The sequence below is a fragment of the Geotrypetes seraphini genome, chromosome 1 (assembly GCF_902459505.1).
Source record: "Geotrypetes seraphini chromosome 1, aGeoSer1.1, whole genome shotgun sequence".
NCBI classification, from domain to species: domain Eukaryota; kingdom Metazoa; phylum Chordata; class Amphibia; order Gymnophiona; family Dermophiidae; genus Geotrypetes; species Geotrypetes seraphini.
The window spans coordinates 215,235,990-215,260,230 of record NC_047084.1 but is presented as its reverse complement, the minus strand read 5'-3'; the positions used below and the strand labels follow the sequence as shown (position 1 = coordinate 215,260,230).

The 24,241-nt window shown below is 41.3% G+C and overlaps 1 protein-coding gene across 1 annotated transcript in view; it reads left to right on the top strand.

Annotated features, from left to right (window-relative positions):
- SLC10A4 (solute carrier family 10 member 4) overlaps positions 1–23,856 on the top strand; it is a 30,811-nt gene extending 6,955 nt beyond the window's left edge. The window contains exon 3 of the mRNA XM_033945931.1: positions 23,284–23,856. Within this exon, the coding sequence (XP_033801822.1) occupies positions 23,284–23,817 (534 nt within the window). The 3' untranslated portion in view covers positions 23,818–23,856. The remainder of the gene's footprint in view (positions 1–23,283) is intronic.
- The last annotated feature ends 385 nt before the right edge of the window (positions 23,857–24,241 follow it).

The window sequence follows — 24,241 nt, the reverse complement described above, 5'->3', positions numbered from 1 at the left end:
TCCAATGGTTTAACTTCTTGCAGTTTCTGAAGGGATAAAAGACTCTGGGAAGCCTTACCTTGGTGATCGGAAAAGTAACAGAAGAAAGGCGTAGAAAAAGTTCTACAATCCAATGGGCTGCAAGATCAAAGGCAATATGGCTTCATCAAAGGCAGATTGTGCCAAATGAATCTGATTGCATAATAACGTAAGAACAGAGATGCCACATGGGGAAAGTCCGAAGGTCCATCAAGCCCAGTATCCTGTTTCCAACAGTGGCCATTCTAGGTTACAAGTACCTAGCAAGATCCCAAAAGAGTAAAACAGATTTTATACTACTTATCCCAGTGGATTTTTCCAAGTCCATCTTAATAATGGATCTCTGACTAGAAAACAAAAGAACAGGAAAAGAGGCCATTCTGGTTCTCAAAAGCAGTGGCTGAAAAGGTAAAGAAAAAGAGGTTAGCTTTCATAAACTACACAAAATCACAGAAAGAGGAATACAGACAAAAAGAGGCTGGTTGAATAGTCAGGAAATCAAAGATGCAAATAAAAGAGAAAACAGTTCACACAATAAAATGGGGGGACAAGACTTTTTGTAGATACAGTATATATGACATTGAAAATATTCCATCAGACTATTGGATAAAACTAGACAACAGATTTGCCTGTCTTGATAACAAGAGACAGAGGGCCCGAAGAGTTATGGAATGACGTCAAAACCATAATTAGTGATGAAGCTATAAAAAACACTCCACAAGAGAAAGAAAGCCAAGAAACCACCTTGGATCTCAGAAGAAACCAGAAAAGTAACAGAAAAAAGAAGACCAGCAAAACCCTCCAGTGATAGAGAAAAAGTATCACAAATGAACCGAGTGTTTCAAGGTCAAGTTCGGCATGACAAAGAACGATATCTAAAGGATATTTGTTAGAAAATTAAATTGGAACATGAAAACTGAAAAACTAGATTAATGTATCAGGAGGTTAAGAGATTGTAACAGAAATTCCAGCCTTGATTGGGGATGCTTAAGGATGCCAATGGAATGATATTGAATGATACAGTAAGCATTAAAAAGAGATGGAAAGAATATATGGAAAATCTATACAAAAAAGGCAAAGAGGATAACATTGGAAATGTTGAACAGGAAACTGAAGAACCAGATATTTTAAAAGAAGAAGTCAAAGCAGCAATTAAAGCTTTATCGAAAAACAAGTCACCTGGTATCGATAATATTCCAATTGAATTAATCAAAGGCGCAGAAGGTGCTATCATGGTCCTCACTCAACTATGTCAACAGATTTGGAAGGAAAAAACATGGCCAACTGATTGGAGAAGATAACTATTCATACCTATACTGAAGAAAGGTCTCACCAACAATTGCATTAATTCCACATGCCAGCAACATATTGCTGAAAATAATACAACGAATCACATGTTGAGCAAGAACTATCCAAAATTCAGGCTAGTTTCAGAAAAGGTTGAGGAACAAGAGATGTTATTGCCAATGTTAAATGGATATTGGGGAAAAGCAAAGAATACCAAAAGCCCCTATACATTTGCTTCATCGACTACAGCAAAGCTTTTGACTGTGTGGATCACGATAAACTATGGAGAATTCTAGCATAAATGGGAATGCCCAAACACATAAATGAGCTGGTAAAGAGCCTCAATGAAAATCAAGAAGCTGCTGTGAGAACAGAATATGGCAACATTGATTAGTTTCCAATAAAACGTGGCATCAGACAAGGATGCATCGCGTTACCTTACCTGTTCAACCTTTACGGTGAACTCATTTTCAGAAAAGCAAATTTGAAAGAAGAGAGTGTTGGTTTCAAAATTGGTGGCCAAAATATAAACAACCTGCGTTATGCAGATGATACAACAACACTCATCACTAGCAGCAAAGAAGACATGCTGTATCTACTGAGAAAAGTCAAAGCCGAAAGTCATAATATGGGATTAGAACTAAACATAAACAAAACAAAGATCATGAAAACAAAAAATGATGAAAATTTTGAGCTTGAAAGTGATCGAATAGAAGTTGTAAAGGATTTCAATCTCTTGGGCTCTTTCATAAACAAAGAAACAACTAGCGGGGAAGAAATACTCTGCAGAACTGTGTCACTTTTCAATTAAGGCTCTTCACAAAGTAATCAAAGGCAAGGTCCAAACAAAAATCATACTTGTCCACGCATCCATTTTCTCAGTTGAAAATTATGAATGCGAAAGCTGGACACTAAGGAAACAAGACAGAAAGAAGATTGACTCATTTGAGCTTTGGTGCTAGAGAAGGATTTTATGCATGCTGTGGACCTCCAGAAGAACTAACAAATCGATTCTGGATGAGATCAAATAATGGACAAAACGATGTGGTTGGTGTATATCCAAGGGTGCTGAAGGAACTTAGGGAAGTTCTAGTGGCTCCGCTGACTGATCTTTTCAATGCTTTTTTAGAATCCGGAGTGGTATCGAAGGACTGGAGAAGGGCAGATGTGGTTCATCTCCACAAAAGTGTAAGTAAGGAAGAAGTAGAGAACTTCAAGCTGGTAAGTCTGCATTCTGTGGTGAATAAATTAATGGAACACTTTGAAAAAGAGAATTGTGACATTTCTGGACTCCAGTGCATTACAGGACCAGAGGCAACATAGATTCACTAGAGGTAGGTCTTGTCAGATAAATCTGATCAATTTCTTTGCCTAGGTGACCAGAGAATTGGATAGAGGGAGTGGTGTATTTAGATTTTAGCAAAGACTTTGACAGTGCTTCTAATAAATAAGCTGAGTGATGGACCGGGTCAGGAACTGGTTGAGTGGAAGGTGACAAAGGGTAGTGGAGATTGCTCTGAGGAAGGGTATGTTGCCAGAGGTATGCCTCAATGTTTGGTTCTTGGGCCTGTTCTTTTTAACATTTTGTAAGCAATATTGCTGAAGGGCTTTTAGATAAGATTTACCTTTTTGTGGGTGATTCCAAAATCTGCAATAGAGTAGATACCTCTAATGGTGTGAATAACATGTGGAAGGACCTAGCAAAACTTGAAGAATGGTTTGAAATTTGGCAGCTAAGATTTAATGCTGAGAAATGCAAGGTCATGAATTTAGGCTACAAAAACCTGAAGGAACGGTAGAGTTTAGGGCAGTGGTCTCAAACTCGCAGCCCAGGGGCCACATGCGGCCTGCCAGGTACTATTTTGAGGCCCTCGGTATATTTATCATAATCACAAAAGTAAAATAAAACAGTTTCTTGATCATATGTCTCTTTAGCTATAAATTACAATATTATTATTATGACTTAGCCAAAAGGAAAGATTTATAAACTATAAAGAGTTTTACCTCATGCAAAATTGTCATTTCTTTAATAAGACATTAACTATTTTTTTTGATGCCCTCCACGTGTCTACAAATCCAAAATGTGGCCCTGCAAAGGGTTTGAGTTTGAGACCACTGGTTTAGGGGGTGAAGAACTTTAGTGCACGAAAAAGGAGCAGAACTTGGGTGTGATAGTATGTGATGATCTTAAGGCAGATATGTAGAAACATTTAAATACCTGAAAAACGTTAACAAATAAACCTTTTTTCAAAAATGGGGGGGGCGGGGAGGGGGAGGTATGGAACTAGAGGACATGAAATGAAAATGCAAGGAGGAAAACATCAGGAAATACTTATTCACAGAGGCGGTGGTGGATGGCTGGAATGCTCTTCCACGGGAAGCGGTGTGGTCAAAAACAGTGATGGGATTCCCTATATGGCATGAAAATGGAATAAAAGTATTAAGTATTTCCCCTCATAGTAAAACTTAAATGACTTTCACACTTTAAAAAAGGCAAAAAGGTAGGAAATAACCATAAAAATTAAAGGGAGGGGTGGCCTGCATACAGTGGTAGATGCAACCCTGGCATCCTTTCTGGGGAGATTGAATTGCCAAGCTGAGCTTGATCGGTCACCATTTACTCTTACTTCGGTACTGTAACATTAAATTTGGTAATTGTGTGGCAGCTCATGTATGAATGGCTTCCATAGATAGGGGGTGATCCTATAACGGGCACCACAGTTCAGACTTCCAAATGCAGCTGTCTAAGCACTAGCCCCCTCTTTTACTAAGGTGCGCTAACTGATTAGCGCGCACTAATCGAATTCGCGCATGTTAAACGCTAACGCGTCCATAGACGCATTAGCATTTAGTGCACGCTAAATCGATTAGCGTTAGCGCACCTTAGTAAAAGAGGGCCTAGGTCTATAATGGCACCTGGGCACCCTGATTCCACTCTAGAACATTAGCTTAAGTTGGCATCGGGCCACTTCCGTTTACAGTAGGTGCATCCACTTATTCCATGTCAATAGCAGGTTTAAATGCACACACCTAAATGTGGCACTTTCTGAATTGTAAGTGCATTCATTCTGCTGCTCCTCAGCATGCCTCCTCCCTTATCTCTCCCTACATCCCACCCTGGAAACTCTGTTCATCGGGTGTGTCAATCCTATCTGTACCCTTCTCCACTGCCAACACCAGATGGTTCCTTTCACTTGCTGTACTGTATAAGCTGGACTAGGCTTCCTGAGCTGGTATTTCATGCTATATTTTTAAAACTCACTTTATTTTGGATTGTCAGCAGTAGCAAATTCCATAAACGAGACACCTGAGTAACACGCTTAAGAGATTGTTTGCAGTTACTATATCAAGTGGGCAAGATTGAAATTAATGCATTTATAGGATTTGAAAGCATTTCAGCCAACTGTTTAAGGTCCACAATGGAGGACTTTGGGGGCGGTGCATTGGAGACCACTGGATTAGATTGTAAACTCTGTCAAGCAAGGACTGTCTCTTATATATTTGTTTACTGCGCTGTGAACATCTAGAAGCACTTACAGAAACAAAAAGTAGTGGTAGTATAAGATTTTTCTGTAAGTTATGCGCATAAGTGGTTTTTTATTTTAAAAATTTTTATTGGTTTTTTAAAATAAATATACAATTCAACAACCCCAAAGATACATCAAATAGGCATGAAACTGCAAGCAAAATGTCAACATATAGCAAAACTACACATTGCACTAAGTCCCCCAAACCCCCTCCTCCCAAACAGCAGAGTTGATTCCCAGAACACCTCCCCCTCCCGTCCCTCCCCCTCCCCCCATAACCCCAACAAGACAGCAGGAGGAAATAACAATAGAGCAGAATTAAAGAGCATGGAAAATGTCCCCCAGTTTTTTCCAGGTATACTCTTGAGCCACAGCCATCTCCATCTTCCCCAAGGACCGCAAACGATTAAGCCATTCATCATGTGTTGGAGCTAATTCATTTTTCCAATCAAATTTCAAGTTTCAAGTTTTATTACCATTTGATGAATCGCCTATACAAACTTTCTAAGCGATGAACAATTTTAAAAAACAACAATTTAGAGGACAAACAATTTTAAAACACAAGTAAAAAGTTAATATACTTATAACACTTAACAAAATTTCATCATACATATGGGGACAGACATGATATAGGAGGATAAGAGGGGTAAAGTTACAATTCTTTCAGGTAGAAAAAAACATAAAAGAGGAAAGAACAAGAGGAAGGGAAAAAATAGAATTCTGTATTAAATAACAGGTCTTCATAGTTTAATTGTTAAAAGCATCATTAAATAAGAAAGTTTTTAGAAGTTTTTTAAAGGAAATAAGATCTTTTTCTTTTCTGATATAGAGTGGCAATGAATTCCACAATTGTGGAGCTATAACAGAAAACATGTCATTTCTTCTTGTGCCCACAATTTTCAAGGAAGGGACAGTTAATAGGTCTAGTGATGATGATCGAAGAGAACGAGGGGCATAATAAGGGATGATCATTCTAGACATGAATTGAGGTTCATTGAAAGCTAGTACTTTAAATACCAGGAATAATATCTTAAAGGTAATACGGTGGTTGATAGGAAGCCAATGGGACTTGATTAATAGCGGTGTAACATGGTCGTATTTTTTTGCTTTATGAATAAGTTTTATTGCAGTATTTTGGATTATCTGAAGCCTTTTTTCTTTTTGTGATATATTGATTAACAAAGAATTACAATAATCGAGTTTAGTTATATTCATAGAGTGTATGAGTATATTAACGGATTTAGGTTCTAGAAATGTTGAGATGGACCGTATCAAACGTAGTTTATAGAAACAAGATTTAACTATTTGACTAATGTGGTTATGAAAAGATAGATTAACGTCAATAATTACTCCTAAAATTTTTAACATAGGTACTGATTCGAGGGGAATATTATCAAGTACAAATGAGGATCTTGGCGTTACGTCTTTTTTCCAAGTGAAAAACATGGTTTTAGTTTTTTGTATATTTAGTGATAATTTATTAAGGCTAAGCCAATTTTTTATCGTATCCAATTTAGTATTAATTGTTGTAATTTCTTCGTCGTTTTCCGGATCAAATGGGTGAAGAAGTTGAATGTCATCTGCATAAGAAAATGAAGTAAAACCCAAAGATTGACAAATTGTAAGTAGTGGAGAAAGGAAGATATTAAATAAGAGAGGCGACAGAATAGATCCCTGGGGTATTCCGAAGGATGATGAATAAGAGTTAGAATAATCATCATTAAATCTAACAGTAGAGGAACGGTTTGAAAGAAAAGAGAGAAACCAATTTAGGACCTGACCACCAATACCCAGAGATTCTAGCCGGTTAAGTAAGAGGTCGTGATCGATAGTATCAAAAGCCGCAGATAAGTCTAAAGAAAAAAGGGCAACTGATTTATGGTGGTCTAAGTAATAATGGATATTAGTTATGAGACCTAACATTGAATATTCTGTGTTATGATGTTTGCGAAAACCAGTTTGGTTAGGGTGCAATGCATTTGAGGATTCGATAAAATCCGAGAGTTGTTCAAAAACCAGTTTTTCAATTAGCTTTGCCAAAAAAGGTAAGTTAGAAATTGGGCGATAATTAGATGCATCATCCTGGCTGACTTTATGATTTTTCAGTATTGGAGTAACAATAGCTGTTTTCCAATTGGTGGGAACAGTGGCTGTAAGAAAACTATTTTTAATGAGTGACTGAATAAAATTGATTCACTATTTAACATTTCGCTGCCGCCAGGCCTAAGCGAAGAAGCTTAGTTTGTCATGTATATTCCCTATGATTGTTCAGACCCAGCAAACATCCTTGGCGCATAAGTGTTGATGTCACCCATGTTCCTCCCCTGTGAAGGCCCCTTTGCATTTAAGCACTAAGGGGTGACTTCTATAAATGTTGCTGGAAAATTGGCATGGAGTGCTAATCTATAAAGAGTGCTTCAAGTTGAGCGCCATTTACAGAATAGTACTTAGAGAGGATTCCCTGACTTTATTTACACCAGCTGAAACCTGGTGTAAATGCTGGTGGCCAACTCTTGAGCAGAGTAAAAGGAACAGAAACCCCATGCAAAATCCAACAAAAAGAGAACAAGTGGGGAGCGGGATAGAACATGTCAACCTTGGGACAAACAAACTTTTGTTTCTATAGATTCAAATTAAATACAAGAGCACATGAATATTTTCATACTGCTATGGTTATTTTGCAGATTGAGAAACCTTTCCTTCAACATGGGGTTCTCCTAATACCCCCCTCCTTTACTAATACGTAGCACAGGTTTTAGCGCTGGCAGTGGCGGTAACTGCTCCTACGCTCATAGGAATTGTATGAGCGTTGGAGCAGTTACCGCCACTGGAGGGGGACAGTGTCTCTGAAACTTTTTTAGCTGCAAATTACTAAACAGAGCAAATGTTTTTCATAGCACATTATAACTGAAATTATAAAATTGCAAAACCAGGATACCATGATGAACAATTGGACCTTAAATGGTTTTCCCTTCCCTTACTTTTCTATTATATATTGGAGTTCTTTCCCTTTACCCTTTTGTGTTGTATGCTATTTTTTAATACTTTTGGTTAAATTTAAATTTTATTGATACTAATTTTATTCTAAGCCGCTTAGTTACTATGGGGTTCATAATCAAAACTTAAACACGTCTAAAAACCTACCCAAGTCGGCACTTGGATGACCTAAAAGACAGGTCATCCAAGTGCCAATAATCAAACCGACTTTCTGGACGTATCCAGGGACTTTTTAGGCTTCTGAATGCCGCTGTGCGCCCAGAACTTAAAGGGGCATATCTGGAGGAGTGGTTAGGGTGGTATTTGGGCGAGATGTGGGCAGACCTAAACTTAGTCGTCCTGCAGAGATAATCGAATGTTTCACAAGACTTCCTGGATGAAACTTATACGTTGTGAGTTAGACGATGTAAAAGCAGGTATAAATGCCAAAAAGGTATCCAAAGTGACCAGATAACCACTGCAGAGACAACATAGAGACCCCCACACACTCCCTGAGTGATCTCTGACCCCATCAGAATAAAAACATACATACCTGTCTCCGGAACATCAGCACCTGCTATTAATATTAGACCCTAGTATGTATCAAGTTAGGATAAAAACTGTACTGTAAACTTCTACAGAAATTACGTATGTTAAATCTGTAACCCATTCTGAGATCTTTGGGAACAACAGAATAGAAAATGAATTAAATAAATATAGGAAAGCCTAGCAGAGCTGCATACAGGTGTCTTAAGTAGCCTGGGGGGGGGGGGGGGCTAGTGAACCATAGAGAAGAGGACCCAGGCCCATAAGCCACTCTAATCACTACATTCATGGTGGAAAATGTGAGGCCACCAAAACCCTACTGTACTGCCATATAGGTGCCACCTGCAGCCATAAGGACTATTGGGATTGTAGACAGGCGGGTATAGTGTGTTTTGGCACCCTTTTTGTGAATTTCACATCAGTGCCCTATAAATACAATAGAGGTCAAGTTAGTCTGCTTTTTATCTTAGAAGGCAGCTTATTCCACTCATGTGGTCCAGTCACTGAAAGTATGCCTTTCTTTTTAGAAATATTTATTAAAGTTTTACAAAATACAAAGGCCCACACAGGCCATAAATTATACACAAGCAAACAGAAATCGAGCCAATGGCAACAAAGCTGTCAACAAGAGAATTGTGAATATGAGCAAACTAAACCCAAAAGCAATCCCCACCCACTCCCCACTCAACTCCCTTTGTGAACACAAATGTGCAATAAGGGTTGGGAAAAAAAAAATTCCCCCCACAAAAACAACAATACAGCCACAAGCCAGTAAGGATCCTATACAACATATATCTCATGGCCAGCAAAAACATGCCCAGTCTTCAGATAAACAATGATGAGGTACAATTGCAAGGGACCCCACAATAGCCCTACTCCCCCCCCAAACCCAACCAAAGAAAAAAAAGACAACAAAGCTGCCCATAGACCACCCCCCCAACCTAAACCCCCGAGCCACCCAACCCTTCCCTTCCAGGATATCAACCGTACCCAAACCCAAATCCCCAGACCCCCCCCCCATCTACCCCTGAACCCCAGAATAGTGTGAAGTCACCCGCCAGGACACATAAAGGTCCCATACTTTATGGTAAGGAGCCAGGCATTGAGAACGCATTGCTGTCAGCTGACACATCAAATGGACATAGTCCAGACGTAGGACCAAATAGTCCCAATCAGGCAGGTGTTTGGTACGCCAGAAACGAGCTAAGGCCAGCCTAGCTAACATAACTATAAATAAAGTCAGCTTATATTCCTGCCTGGTGAAGCCAGGATGGGAGCATTTAACAAGCAACTAGTCAATAAGACGGGAAAGTGCTTCCCAATAATGCATACTATTAATTGATCTACCCTATGCCAATATGCCTGAACCCTTGGACAAGACCACCATATGTGCAAAAAGGATCCTTCCTCCCTGCAAGCACGCCAAGTAGAGTCAAAATCAGGATAAATATGGACAATCGCTGAGGTGTCATATACCAGCGATAGTACATCTTATACCCATTTTCAATAAGAACCAAAGAAATGAGAAGGGAAAAAAGACCCTTATACAGCAGCCGCCACTCAAAAGGACCCCCAAGCTCCCCCAAATCCCGCTCCCACTGAGTTCTATACACATCCTCTGGGGCCTCCCGAATAACTAGTGCCCCCATTCAAACGGGATATTGTAAAGCGTATTCCAACATAGTTTCACCCAACACCAGATCCCAGAAAGCCTGTTTTTGCAAAAAAAAAAACAACAAACAACAAACAAACAAAATCCCTCGATTACGTGTAAGGTTACACATCAGAGTGCACTAATCCAAATTCGTCCTGCAAAGATTCGAAGGACACCACTGCCCCCTCCTGCCAGACCTATCCCACCGTACGCAACCCGGTTAACCGTACGCATTAACGGATAGGACCTTCTCCCCCCAACACAAAATCAGGCAGTAAGCTAAGAGGTGTCTATGTAAAGTACTGTCGGTCAGGAAACATTTGTCTCCGCACCCTGTACCAAGCAGCAAGGATAGTGCGCAAGAAAGGATTGCCAATTCCCAAATGGTAACGTAGTATTGAAATAGGGGCCCAAGGTAAATGCCACAAAGAGATATCAGGTAGAAACACCTGCTCCAACCGCACCCAAGGCCGATCAACATATCCCAACCAGACCGCCATCTCCTGCAACAAATCTGCCTGATAATGTAAAAAGAAATTGGGCACTCCCATTCCCCCCTGCTGTTTTGTCTGAAACAAGAACGCTCTCCTCACCCGCAGGGGCTTATGGCGCCTGATATAAGCAAACAACTTTCTATTCAAAGTGCGAAAAAACACAGCTGGAATCGGAATAGGTAAAGCCATAAAAAAATATAGCAGCTTAGGTAAGATCATCATTTTAATGGCGGCAATCTGCCCCATCCAACTGATTGTCATCCCCTCCCATCTATTAAGATCCTGAAACAAACGTTGCTGAAGAGCTGGAAAATTTGCCGCAAACAAGGTAGAAGAATGCGCCGTTAACTGAACGCCAAAATACTTAATAGATTTCTGCACCCAATGAAAAGGAAAATCCCGGCTGAGCTGTTCCACCTGAATATCGGAAAAGGAAAGATTTAAAATTTCAGATTTGTCCATGTTCACCTTAAAACCAGAAACCTCTCCATAAGATTCCAAAGTAGAGACCAGACTACCTAAGGAAACCTCCGGATCACGAAGAAACAAAAGGACATCGTCCGCAAAAAGCAAAATTTTATAAGGCCGATCCTGAACCTCCACGCCCCTAATATCCACGGTCTGCTGAATCCGGCATGCTAAAGGTTCCATGGCTATGACAAACTGAAGCGGAGAAAGCGGACACCCCTGCCTTGTTCCCCTACCTACCAGACAAAAAGCCAGCCCAGTTACACCAAGACCGCAGTCAAAAAATACCAGCGGACCCAATCAAAGGCCTTTTTTGCATCGAGTGACAATACTAAGGCTGTTGTTGTATCTGCTAGATCAAATGTAACGCTGTTTTAATATTATCAAATGCCTGACGCTGACATATAAAGCCCGCCTGATCACAGTGAATTAATGAAGGCAATACCCTCTGGAGTCTCCGAGCCAGGATCTTCATGAAGATTTTATAATCGGTATTCAAAAGCGCAATCGGCCGATAAGACCCACAAGTTTGAGCATTCTTGCCAGGTTTAAACCCTTATAGCATTTATAGTCAGGATCTGAAGTTGATGTAAATCCCCCATTACCCTCTGTCTTAAAACAGCCAATAAGGCCAGTCAAGACCCCACTTGAAACCTCTTAGGCCTACCCCCACACCACTCCAGGGCACCCACTCACACCACATTCTCACACTACTCTCCCAGTTCCTTCCCTTCCCTACCTCCCCCACCACACCCCAGCCCCCAACCCAGTTATCCCTCGGCTACCCACCGACTGTGGCTGAACCCAGGCTAAAGGAGGAAGGAGAACCCCCCCATACCCCGCCCCCAATAAATCCACTGAGCCACACAGAAACCCTTGTCCACCCAACAATGTTATCACATCACAGACCCAAAGGCCCTCCAAACCCTAGTCCTCTATAAAATTTTTCTCAACTGCACCCAAACCCAGAAAACAAACTGAGCCCAGAAAAAAGACTAAAGAGAACCAACTCAAGGAGGGCCCCCCACCTCTCAGACTCTCCCTCCAAGATACAGCAGAGGACAAATAGTGCCCCCTCAAGTTGCTGGTCCAGGATTCGATGCGACCCCAGGAGAGTGTTGCTGCAGAGTCCCCCTGAGCGGGCCACATGCTGCCAACGTGGTCGCAGAGAACGGGCACCCACAGACACTGAAGACCAAACAGCGCCACTGGTGGTAGCAGCCTCTGAAATAAAGCGTTCTTTATTATCATCAGATTAGAGCAAACTTTCTGAGCAGCGGCACACTAAACATAGTGGCTGCGGCTCGAGGCATCCAGAAGTGTGCGGACGTTGGTGTGATGATGTCACACACATGTGTGATGTCATCACGTCAACATCTGCTCATGCGCGAGGGCCCTCCAGATGAGTCCAGAGACGCCAGTGTGTGGGGGAGGGGGGAGGTCAACAGGGAAGAGGGCCAGAGAGAAAAGGTGCTAACTCCAGCTGATTGCCTACAGGACATGCCTCTCATCATGAGAAGCATGTCCCTTAGGCAGTCAGACAGTGACAGCGCATCTCCTCCTCTCCAATGTGCCGCTGCACACCTGAAATCTCAGGAGGCACACAGTTTGCGATACACTAGATTAGAAGGCCCATTACATGTAAGGGAGTATCTGGAGACCGGGCACAAGGAGCAACCCTGGGATTGAATCTGCAACCTCCGGATGCTGAGGCAGCAGCCCTAACCACCAGGCCACTGCTCCACTCTGCTAATCAAGAATTGTTGAAAACATCTCAGTGGATGAGACCGAGGGCTATTGACGTAGGGGCATTTAGCTATGTGGGACCTAAATTATGGAACTGAGGGAGCAGGATTGGAGGGTTTCCACTGAGATGTTGACCCTAACTTTCTTTGTTAATGTTCCTGTTTTTAGCCTCTTTACCCACTTTGAGGAGTCCCCACTATCTTCTATTCTATATACTTACATTCCTTTCTTTCCCTATTATTTTTTAAATTTGATTGTAAACTGCTATGTTACATAGAAACATAGAAATTGACGGCAGAAAAGGGCTATAGCCCATCGAGTCTGCCCATACCAATGACCCACTCCCTGACTCCTACTCCCCTATTGATCCCATGTGAATATCCCATTTTCTCTTAAAATCTGACACGCTGTTGGCCTCAATCACCTGCTGAGGCAGCTCGTTCCAATGATCGACCACCCTTTCGGTGAAGAAGTACTTTCTAGCATCACCCTGAAATTTCCCTCCCCTGATTTTCAGTGAATGTCCTCTGGTTATCGAGGGCCCTGTAAGACTGAAGATATCATCTTTCATCTCTATACGCCCCGTGATATACTTAAAGGTCTCAATCATGTCCCCCCTCTCTCTTCGCTCCTCCAGCGAGTACATCCGCAGTTTTTTTAGTCTTTCTTCATATGTGAGATCCCTGAGCCCCAAGACCATCCTGGTAGCCATTCGCTGAACCGATTCAATCCTTAACACATCCTTCCGGTAGTGTGGTCTCCAGAATTGAACACAATACTCGAGATGAGGTCTCACCATGGATCTGTACAGTGGCATTATGACTTCAGGTTTTCTGCTGACAAAACCCCTACGGATGCAGCCCATCATTTGTCTTGCTTTGGACGAAGCCTTCTCCACCTGATTTGCAGCCTTCATATCATTGCTAATGATCACTCCTAAATCACGTTCTATCGTGGTACTGGACAAGGTTTCACCATTTAGTGTGTAAGTTCTGTGTGGGTTTTTATTGCCTAGGTGCATTACTTTACATTTTTTGGCATTGAAGCTTAGTTGCCAAGTTGATGACCACTGTTCCAACTGTCGTAGGTCCTGCGTCATAAAGTCAGGTACATTGCTTTTGCCTACTATGTTGCATAGTTTGGCGTCGTCGGCAAACAGTGATACTTTTCCTCTAAGTCCTTGGGTCAAATCTCCTATGAATAAATTGAATAGTATCGGCCCTAAGACGGAGCCCTGAGGTACTCCACTCGTCACAGCTGACGTTTTGGAGGGGGTACCATTTACCATCACCCTTTGAATCCTTCCATCTAGCCAATCCTTTACCCATGTAGTGAATGTATCTCCTAATCCCATCGATTTTAGTTTGTTCAACAGCCTGCGGTGTGGGACGCTATCAAAAGCTTTGCTGAAGTCCAAATATATCACGTCTAGGGACTCCCCGGCATCCAGATGACTGGTCACCCAGTCAAAGAAGTCAATCAGATTAGTTTGGCAGGACCTTCCCCTGGTAAATCCGTGTTGGTGTGGATCACGTAAATTTTCTTCATCTAGAATTTTGTCAAGATTCTGTTTGATCAGTGTTTCCATGAGTTTGCACACTATGGATGTAAGACTCACCGGTCTGTAATTTTCTGTCTCTGTTCTGCAGCCCTTTTTGTGAAGTGGAATTACGTTAGCTGTTTTCCAGTCTAGGGGTACTTTTCCCGTGCGCATGGAAAGATTGAAGAGCACGGCTAGTGGTTCAGCCAGAACTTCACTCAGCTCTCTGAGTACCCTGGGGTGTAGATTGTCTGGTCCCATGGCTTTGTCTACTTTGAGTCTTGAAAGTTCGTGGTAGACGCTACTGGGTGTAAACTCGTAATCATGAAACAGGTCATTTTGGATGTCTATTTGCTGTAGTTGTGGACCAGCTCCTGGCGCTTCACAGGTGAATACTGAGCAGAAGTATTCATTTAGCAGTTCTGCCTTGGTATTATCAGATTCTGCGTAGTTTCCGTCTGATTGCCTAAGGCGTACTATCCCATCTTTGTTTCTCTTCCTGTCACTAATGTACCTGAAGAATGATTTGTCCCCCTTTTTAATATTCCGTGCTAGATCTTCTTCTGTTTGAAGTTTGGCTTCTCTGACTGCTTTCTTGACAGCTCTAGATCTGGCCAGATAGTCTTCTTTTGCCTCCTTTTTTCCAAGATGTTTGTAGGTGATAAATGCTTCTTTTTTCTTTTTAATGAGGCCAGAAATTTCATTGCTGAACCATTGTGGTTTTTTGTTTCTCCGGTGTTTGCTTACTGTATTTATGTAGCGGTTAGATGCTTCGTTCAGAATGGATTTTATATATGACCACATAGTTTCCGGATTGTCAGTTTCTGCATGCTTTTGCAGCTCCTGATGGACAAAGTCTCTCATAAGGTCAAAGTTTGCGCCCCTAAAGTTGAGGACCCTCGTTGCTGAGTTTGATTTAGAGAAGCCTTTCCTGAGGTTGAGCCAAACCATGTTGTGGTCACTAGAGGCCAGCGTGTCTCCCACTGATACCTCCGAGACACTGTCTCCATTTGTGAGTACCAGGTCCAGTATTGCCTTTTCCCTGGTGGGCTCTAATACCATTTGATTGAGTTGTGCACCCTTTATGGTGGTCAATATTCTTTTGCTACCACTCGTAGTCGCGGAGAGGGTGTTCCAGTCTGCATCTGGCATATTGAAGTCTCCTAACAGTACTGTGTCACCGCGCAAGGTGATGTTCTCTATGTCCTCAATCAATTCATTGTCTTTGTCTTCCTGTTGTCTCGGAGGCCTGTATATCACACCGAGGTAAAGGCATTTTTCATTCCCTCTGTTCAGGTTTACCCAAAGTGATTCTCCTGTGTATCTAACCTCTGTGATCCTGGTAGTTTTGATATTATCCTTAGTGTATAGTGCTACCCCCCCTCCTAATTTGCCCTCTCTGTCTCGACGAAGTAGATTGTAGCCTGGTATAACCATATCCCACCCATGCGAGTCTGTGAACCAGGTCTCGGATATCGCTACTATGTCAAGGTCAGCATTCCTTATCTCTGTTTCTAGTTCCAGGATTTTGTTGCCCAAGCTGTGTGCATTAACATACATTGCTCTCCAAATTTGTGATGAGATACCTATCCCCGCTAGTGTGACTCCTGTTTTTTTGTGTATATTATGGGCACTTACCTTAGGCTCAGAAGTGTGGGTTTTACTTGCTTCCCAAGGGCGGATCCTTGCTGCTCTGGTATGTATGTATGAACCCTCCCCCAACTTACCTAGTTTAAAGCCTTCCGAAGTAGGCGTGCCAGTCGATGTCCAAAAACTTTCTTGCCTCTCTTTGTTAGGTGTAGTCCGTCAGGTCCCTGTAGTCCTTGTAGCGCCTCTCCGTGGTCTAGGAATCCAAAGTTCATCTGTAAACACCATTCGCGAAGCCACTCGTTGGTTCGATGGATACGCTCTTCGAACCAACGAGTGGCTTCGCGAATGGTGTTTACAGATGAACTTTGGATTCCTAGACCACGGAGAGGCGCTACAAGGACTACAGGGACCTGACGGACTACACCTAACAAAGAGAGGCAAGAAAGTTTTTGGACATCGACTGGCACGCCTACTTCGTTGTTCTCATGAACAACGGTATATAAAATCTTAATAAACCACAAACCATATTTATTTAAAACACTTGTAGCTCGCATATCGACCATCTATGCGGTGTAGTTATGGAATCTTTAAGAAACAGTTCAAAACCTGTTTTTTTATGGATTTTTTTTTTAAATTGAAGAAGAAGGATATTGGGGATGGAATAATCTTAACATTTTTGTATCTTGCCTTGAGCCCTATAGGGTGAGGCAAGTCCTCAAATGATTGTTAAAGTAAAGTAGGACAGCTGAGCTGGACTGCAGATGCCACTGCAGGGCTATGTGGTTTCTTATAGGGTCCTTCAGTGATGTCATTTAAGTAACATGGCTCCTTATACTGAACTGCAGTAATGTCTCTGCAGGGCTGACTCATGCCTGCAGTAATATTCAATGCCAAGTCCCTACTATCAATCACAGCACTATATTAAAAATCTAAAGCACCACTCTTTTAAAAATAGATGCAGTTTCCAAAGTCACAGCCACCGCTAGTGATCACCATGTTTTCCAAAATGAATCCTTTCACAATAACATTGCTCACAGCTAGATGTAAACTAGCACACTGGGATTAAGGCACTAAGACCACAGGGGAAAAATGCAAAATTGTTAGCAGGTTAAGTTCAAGTTCAACTTTATTTGATATACCGTTATACGTTCATATAATGATTCAAAATGTTGTGTGATCGTGGCACTGAGGTACCCCCCTCTTCAAACTCAGCATGCACCCAAAAAGAGGGAGAAAAAGCCTCAAATGTAGCAGTATAGAACCAAAAGGTACAAATCAAAACTCATTTTGATACTTTCACTGGCAAAAAAACTCCCTCACAGAACAGCTCAGTTTTAGAAAAGGGCAAAGTCACCCGGAGGCACGTTCAAGGACTTAGCTGATAAAAGATGACTTGAGCTCCAACGCTGTCACGTCTTCTCCAATCTTCCCAACAAGTGACCTTGTTAGAAGCCTACTTTTTCTAACCATGAAATGAAGAAAATGAAAGAGCTCCTGTCCATTCCCAAATGAACCAGCGAGCTTCATACATTGCTCCTTTCATTAAGACCCCCCATCTCTCCCCCCACACACACTTTCTAGCACCCTATAATCCACTAACCTTCCCTCCCAATCTAGACGTCCTACAGGCTCCCTGTGCACTAACCTGCCTGTACTACTCTACTACTATCCATTCAATCGTGTCTGACCCTTGGGTACTCGCCATGCTTCCCTGTTTTCCACAGCTTCTTTCAATTGCTTGATGTTCATTCCTATGTCATTCCTAATGGTATCCAGCCAACGAGCCTTTGGTCTCCCCTGCTTCCTTTTACCACTGATCATTCCGAGTAGCACTTCCTTTTCTAGTGAATTCACCCTCATCACATGCCCAAAATAGGTCAGTTTCTGTCTGGTAATCTTGCCTTCCAGGGACAACCCTGGGTTTATATGATCAGGAACATCTTTGTTGGTATTCCTACTACTACTAATCATTTCTATAGTGCTTAAATATATACAAGGCATTCCCTGCTCAATTGAGCTTACAATTTAGTAAAAACAGACAAACATGGGTTAGGGAATTGCTTAGGGTGGAATAATTAAAACAGGCAAGGGCACTTTACAAATGAGTAGAAGTTAGGAGTACAATGGCCTATTTCTGCTACACTGGTCATTTTTAAAATGGCATCGTTTCAGCTCAGTTCAATGATTTCTATTAAACTAGCGTAGTTGCTTTGTTAGTTTATTTTAAAGCTAATAAATGGAAAAAAAAACACAATAGAAATAAACATAATACCTTTTTATTGGACTAAATACATTTATGACAAGCTTTCAAAGTTTCTTCATTGGGTTGGTTATGAGCAAAAGCTGATATCAAAATATTATTTATTGTACGCTTCTATACCGCTACTAATGACTAGTTTCTGTAAAGGTGTTGCAATGCAGAGTTAGCATTTTCTGAGATGGTTTTCAATACAGACACATTTATACCATAGTCAATCACCCTACCTATATACACATATATTAGTATCATGTATTGTGTTTCATAGTTTATTAAAATTTGATTAAACGCTTTACATAAAATTCAAAACGTTGTACAATAAAAGTTGTTTAAAATATAATTAGGGAACAAACTACAAATAATAAACATAGTCTTACAAGACAAACCAATTTGAGGGGGAGGAGCTTTGGAAAACAAAAGAGACAAAAGAGAAGAACTACAATATGTAAGAAAGAAAAACATAAACGGGAAGAAACAGTAGGGTTTGATTGTGTAGGGATTGGTAGAGAGAGAGAAGAAAAAAAAAAGGGAAAAAAATCCTTGATAAAGATTGTTTAAAAGGATAAATCTGTAAAAAGAAAGCATTTTAAACTACTCTTGAATTTATCCATATTATGTTCTGTTCTGATGTTTAGAGGGAGAGAGTTCCAAATTGAAGGAGCAGTGATCGAAAAAATAGAACCCCAACGGGGGCCTCTTTTACAAAGCCGCACTAGCGGCTGCGCTGCGCTAAAGGCCCCGAAACCCATAGAGATTTAAAGGGCTTCGGGGCTGTTGCCGCATGGCAGCCGCTAGCGTGACTTTGTAAAAGAGGCTGTTAGTGTTCTATGTTCATCTTAGATTTACATACATCATAAGAACATAAGAACTGCCATCTCCGGATCAGACCCATGGTCCATCGAGTCCGGCGATCTGCACACGCGGAGGCCCAGTCAGGTATACACCTGATGTAGTTTTAGTCACCCATATCCCTCTATGCCTCTCGTAAGGAGATGTGCATCTAATTTGCCTTTGAATCCTAGCACAGTGGATTCCTTAATAACCTCCTTTGGAAGAGCATTCCAGGCATCCAGATAACTAGAATTGCTGATAATTCTAGTTATTTCTGCTGTGTTCACTCTTTTGTATTCCTAGTGGGGACCAGCCAGCTATCTCCTCTATGCTGCATTATTAGTTAAAGTAGTCTGTGAACCGGATGGTTTTTATCCATTTCTTGAACTTTCTGGTGTCCTTTTCTAGTTTTAATTCCTTCGGAAGGGAGTTCCACCATCAAATAAATATAGTGAAAAGCATTCTAATCACAATCTTGAAGGAGACAAGGGTAGGGTGGGGTGAGGGAGCAGTGTCTTTAGCATCTGTCCTGTCTCCCCAGAACAGAAGGTGCAATACTGGTGAGACAGGGCAGATTCTAAAAACAAGAATCAACTCACACAGGCACTACAAATCAAATAAAGGCAATACTCCTGTTGGTGAGCATTTCTCATAATCTCGGCCCTGCATCAATGACCTTAGGGTCAGAATATTAAGATGCAACTTTAAAACAATCTAGGAACATAAGACCTTTGAGATCAGAATGATGAAATATTTTGACACCCACCTGACAGGATTTAACAAGGATCAGATTTTCCTGCCACATTACAAACCATAAAATTTTCCTGCTTTGACATTTTCTACTCTAATCTAATCTAGGATTTGTGGCTCGCTCTATGCCTATAAAGAATCAAAGCGATTTACAATGTCAAGAACCCATGCATACCACGAAGAGCTAGAGTTATCAGAAAACAATGAACTTTCCAGTGTACAGAGAACTCAGAGGGAATACAGATGACGGTTAAAGCACACTAGTTTTGAATACCATTTACAAAGCACAATAAGGCCTGTTAGTTTGATATTATCAGAATTAATGAGTGGATGCTCCATATACTCCACTGGAAGAGTCTAAGGCAGTTGATGCTGGATCAGTCATGGATGCTTGTCATAAAATGTTTTTAGTTTCCTTCTGAATTTTAGGTAGCAAGTTTCCTTTCTAGTATCCAATGGCAGGGTGTTCCATGTATTGATTGCAACATAGGTAAAGAATTGAAGTTGCCCTTGTACTTGGTTCCTTTTGGTGAGGGGAGGGCCATCTGCGATCTGTTGGTGATTCGATTTGATGTGAAGTAGAGCTTAGAGAATAGTTGAATAAATTCCTCTGATGACTGATTGTTACAAATGTGGAATATAATGCAAGATGCTTTGAAGGATATCCAAGAAGTCATGGGTAACCCGTGAAGTCTCTGAACATTTGTTAATGTTCTCATAATTAAGCATAAGCAAATGCACCACTATTTAATAAGCCATGCTCCTCCTGTAAATGCTCCAAAGGGAGCATACCCAAATCCCTCCAAACCTGGCCCAGAGTATGCAAGCCTGCCTGTACCCACTGAGAGCGAATAGTTCAGCAACTGGGGCCCAGGGAAGACTCCAAAAAGAAATATCTGGTAGAAAAGCCTGTTCTATATGCAGGGCTGGTCAGCATACCCTGTCCATGTCACTATTACTTGCAATAATGCAGCCTGATAATATAGTGAGAAATTGGGTACTCCCATGCCTCCGCTCAGCTTAGCTTGAAATAAAAATGCTCTTCGCACAATGATAAATATAAGCAAACACTTTGCAAGATAGGGTATGAAAGCAAACCTTGGAGATTGCAATAGGTAAGGCCATAAAATAACAATTTGGGCAAAAGCATCATTTTTATAGCTGCAATATGAGCCGTTCAAAATTTTGGGATAAATATATATACCCTTGACATTCAAATATTGTTATTTGTTACATCTAATGTCTTCTTTTACTAAATACTCTTCAAATAATTTAATATATGTGTATTGTGCTCAGTCACCTCCACCACGGTCATATCAAAGCAGATACATTGACCACGATTGTTAAGGAACCATCATAGTGCAATACTGTTCCTGCACTGTTACCCTCCAATAAGGTTTTTTTCTTATGCTGTTGTCTCTCACATTGCAATATTGTACATATCTAGTGACAGGAACAAATGATTTAAACGGCACTCATCTTTTCTTGTTTTGTAGTTAAAGTTCAATTGACAAGGTCCTCTTAAAATCGTCTATATTCCGCTGATATCCCAAATGTGAAAATTATGACATTAAATGTGAAAAAAATGTAAAATATATATACATCCATGTCTTTGGGCTCCTTTTACTAAGCTGCGCTAGTGGTTCTAGCGCGTGCTTAGCGCACACTACAATGCCACGCGTGCTAGATGCTAACGCCTCCATTGAGCTGGCGTTAAGTTTTCCGCATAGCTAATCTGCAGCGCGTGTTAAAAACACTAGCGCAGCTTAGTAAAAGGAGCCCTTTATTTCCATATTGCAGCACATCTGCTAAGTTGATTAACTGCCAAAAGCAAGGCATCATTAAAATACCAGGGAGGCCTAGGTCGAGGTTCAATTGTCCCTTGCACTACCAGTAACACCGGAAAATGATCAGAATAGACATTACTCACTATCTGTCAAGCCTACAAACTCAACAACAAAAGTTCCTCTCCCAGCCACAAAGCAATCCTAGAAGAGGCATGAACTGTGGAAAAATAGGTATAATCCCGCTCAGCGGGATGGGTGCTCCACCACAAGTCATTAAAGGTAGTACACTACTTCAGGTAGATGATCCAGGATGTGGAGGAGTGCTCGGTGAATGTCTCATCAGGTGGCCTCCCATTCGGGCCATCCACTGCCAGCGAGGTCTAGGAGGATGCAGAGCTAGAGAAGGAGAGTGCACCTGAGTGTCTTTTGTTGAGGAAGCCCCCCTCCCCCAGCATAAACTGTTCCACAGGAAAAAATTGGGCAGCATCTTCCAGCGACCGAACTGTGCACAATTTACCCTCCAAACAAAACAATAAAGCAAAAGGGTGTCAGCAGCAGTATTTAACATTCTTTTCTCTAAGGTAGAGCAACAGGGGCTTCAACTCCGCCTGTCTTCGAAGAGTCACGGAAGCCAAATCTTGATAAATTTTAATCTTGTATGTATCCCACTTGAGGGTGGCTTGGGCTCTTGCCACTTAAATCACCACCTCTTTTATCTTAAAACATACGATAATATCACACAGCTAATTGCCGCAGGGAGCCAGCAACGCCCGATGCACCCGTTCAAGTCCAATCAATTCTGGAAGCACTGGAGACGAGTCTGTAGATAATAACATTCTAGCCACCTGTTGCATCACCTGTTCACAATTATATAAGTCTGCCAGTTCTAGGACACCCCGCACCCGTAAATTCGAGCGGCGTCCTCGATTTTACAAATCCTCCAACTTGTCTATGATGTAAGAATGCTGGGTAAGTAACTCTTTTGCTTGGCCGTCCACTTCCATCAACAACTCCTGTTGTTCATCCATGCGCTCTTCGGTCTCCGCCACTCGGTGCCCCCATTTGGCGATCTCACCCCGCAAATCTGCCACCAATGTGATGAGTTCCTCACGCACTGTTTTTATATCAGCTCTTATTTCTTGTAATATCTCCTTTAAGTTTCAAGTTTATTAAATATTTGATATCCCGCATATCATTATGTCTAGGCGGTTTCCATAAGAATAAAAATTGTTACAAACATAGGGGGATAGAAAAAAAAAATCATATTAGGACATATAATCACTAGACCAAATTTAAAAAAAAGACACAGAAGGGGGGAAGTGGAATAGAATTGTTTATCTCTTCCTGTTTTGTGCCTTCTCTCAATCTGTATTGTAACGCAATTTATGTAGCATTCTTATACTGTACTAAATTGTATCTCCTTAAATTGTACTGTAAGTAGCCTTGAACCTACTTATGCACAGTGCAACCCATAAATCCCAGATTAGATTAAATTATTTTGTTTACTATGCATTATCTCTTCGATATCTGGTTGGTAAACTACGAGGAATACCCTCCAGAGTTAAACCCCAAGTTTTTTCTAGTTACTGCGCATTAATTTTGGCAATTAATATGCAGTAAGCGCAAAATCTTACTGTTCTTTAGTATACGAGGACCCAAAAGTGCATGCTACACCAGAAACTTAACTCCTGCACTAAGCCCAGCACATTTGATAACACGGATCACACAAACTTCATGAGTGGGGAACTAGAACAATAGCTGTGTTTGGATGATTGCATATTGATTTTAATCTCCATTTTTCTCTTTCTTTAGATTTCTCTGTGGTCCTTATTAGCCAGCTTGGTGACTCTCTTCATTCTGACCAGTACAATGTTGGGACCCGAACTTCTGGCTACCATCCCTCCCTCTGTCTATATTGTGGCCCTTCTCATGCCCTTAGCAGGCTACGTCTTAGGATATGGTCTGGGGGCCTTGTTCCACCTGTCACCTAACAGTAAAAGGACAGTATCCCTGGAGACAGGATGCCAAAATGTGCAGCTGTGCACAGCTATTCTGAAACTCACCTTCCCTCCTGAAATGATAGGTAGTATGTATATGTTTCCTTTACTCTATGCCCTGTTCCAATCTGCCGAGGCAGGAATCTATGCATTAGTTTATAAGACCTACAGGAAAGAGATCTTGCACAAGCAGGAACCTCTGGATGAAGAGGAAGAAACAGATGTTTCTTACAAGAAGCTGAAAGAAGAAGAAATAGTAGATATCTCCTACGGCACAGTCACAGTAGACGAGCCTAGTTCAGTGAAGCTGGAGTCCACACAAACTGCCCTTTATACTGGACAAATCTGAGGAACAGAATGGGACATTTAAATCATATTTGTGGTTCTATCTACTTCCAGATCCATGTTTATTTGATTCATCTAGATTATCAGTTTCCCTTTGTCTACAATAATGAGCCTCCAAGATTTTCCCATTGCAAACATTTGAGCTCATTCAGCCAGTGTTATATAATGTGTACAGAAACTATTAGCATTAACTGTAAGTCGCACTAAATCACTATTTGCAAGACAAATTTGGAGGTAAGGGAACATGTTGAGTGAAAGGATGCTTGAAGCCAGTCCATACTTTTAGCCTTCCCCTAATATAGTGGTCTCAAACTCAAACCCTTTGCAGGGCCACATTTTGGATTTGTAGGTACTAGGAGGGCATCAGAAAAAAATAGTTAATGTATTATTAAAGAAATGACAATTTTGAATGAGGTAAAAACTCTTTA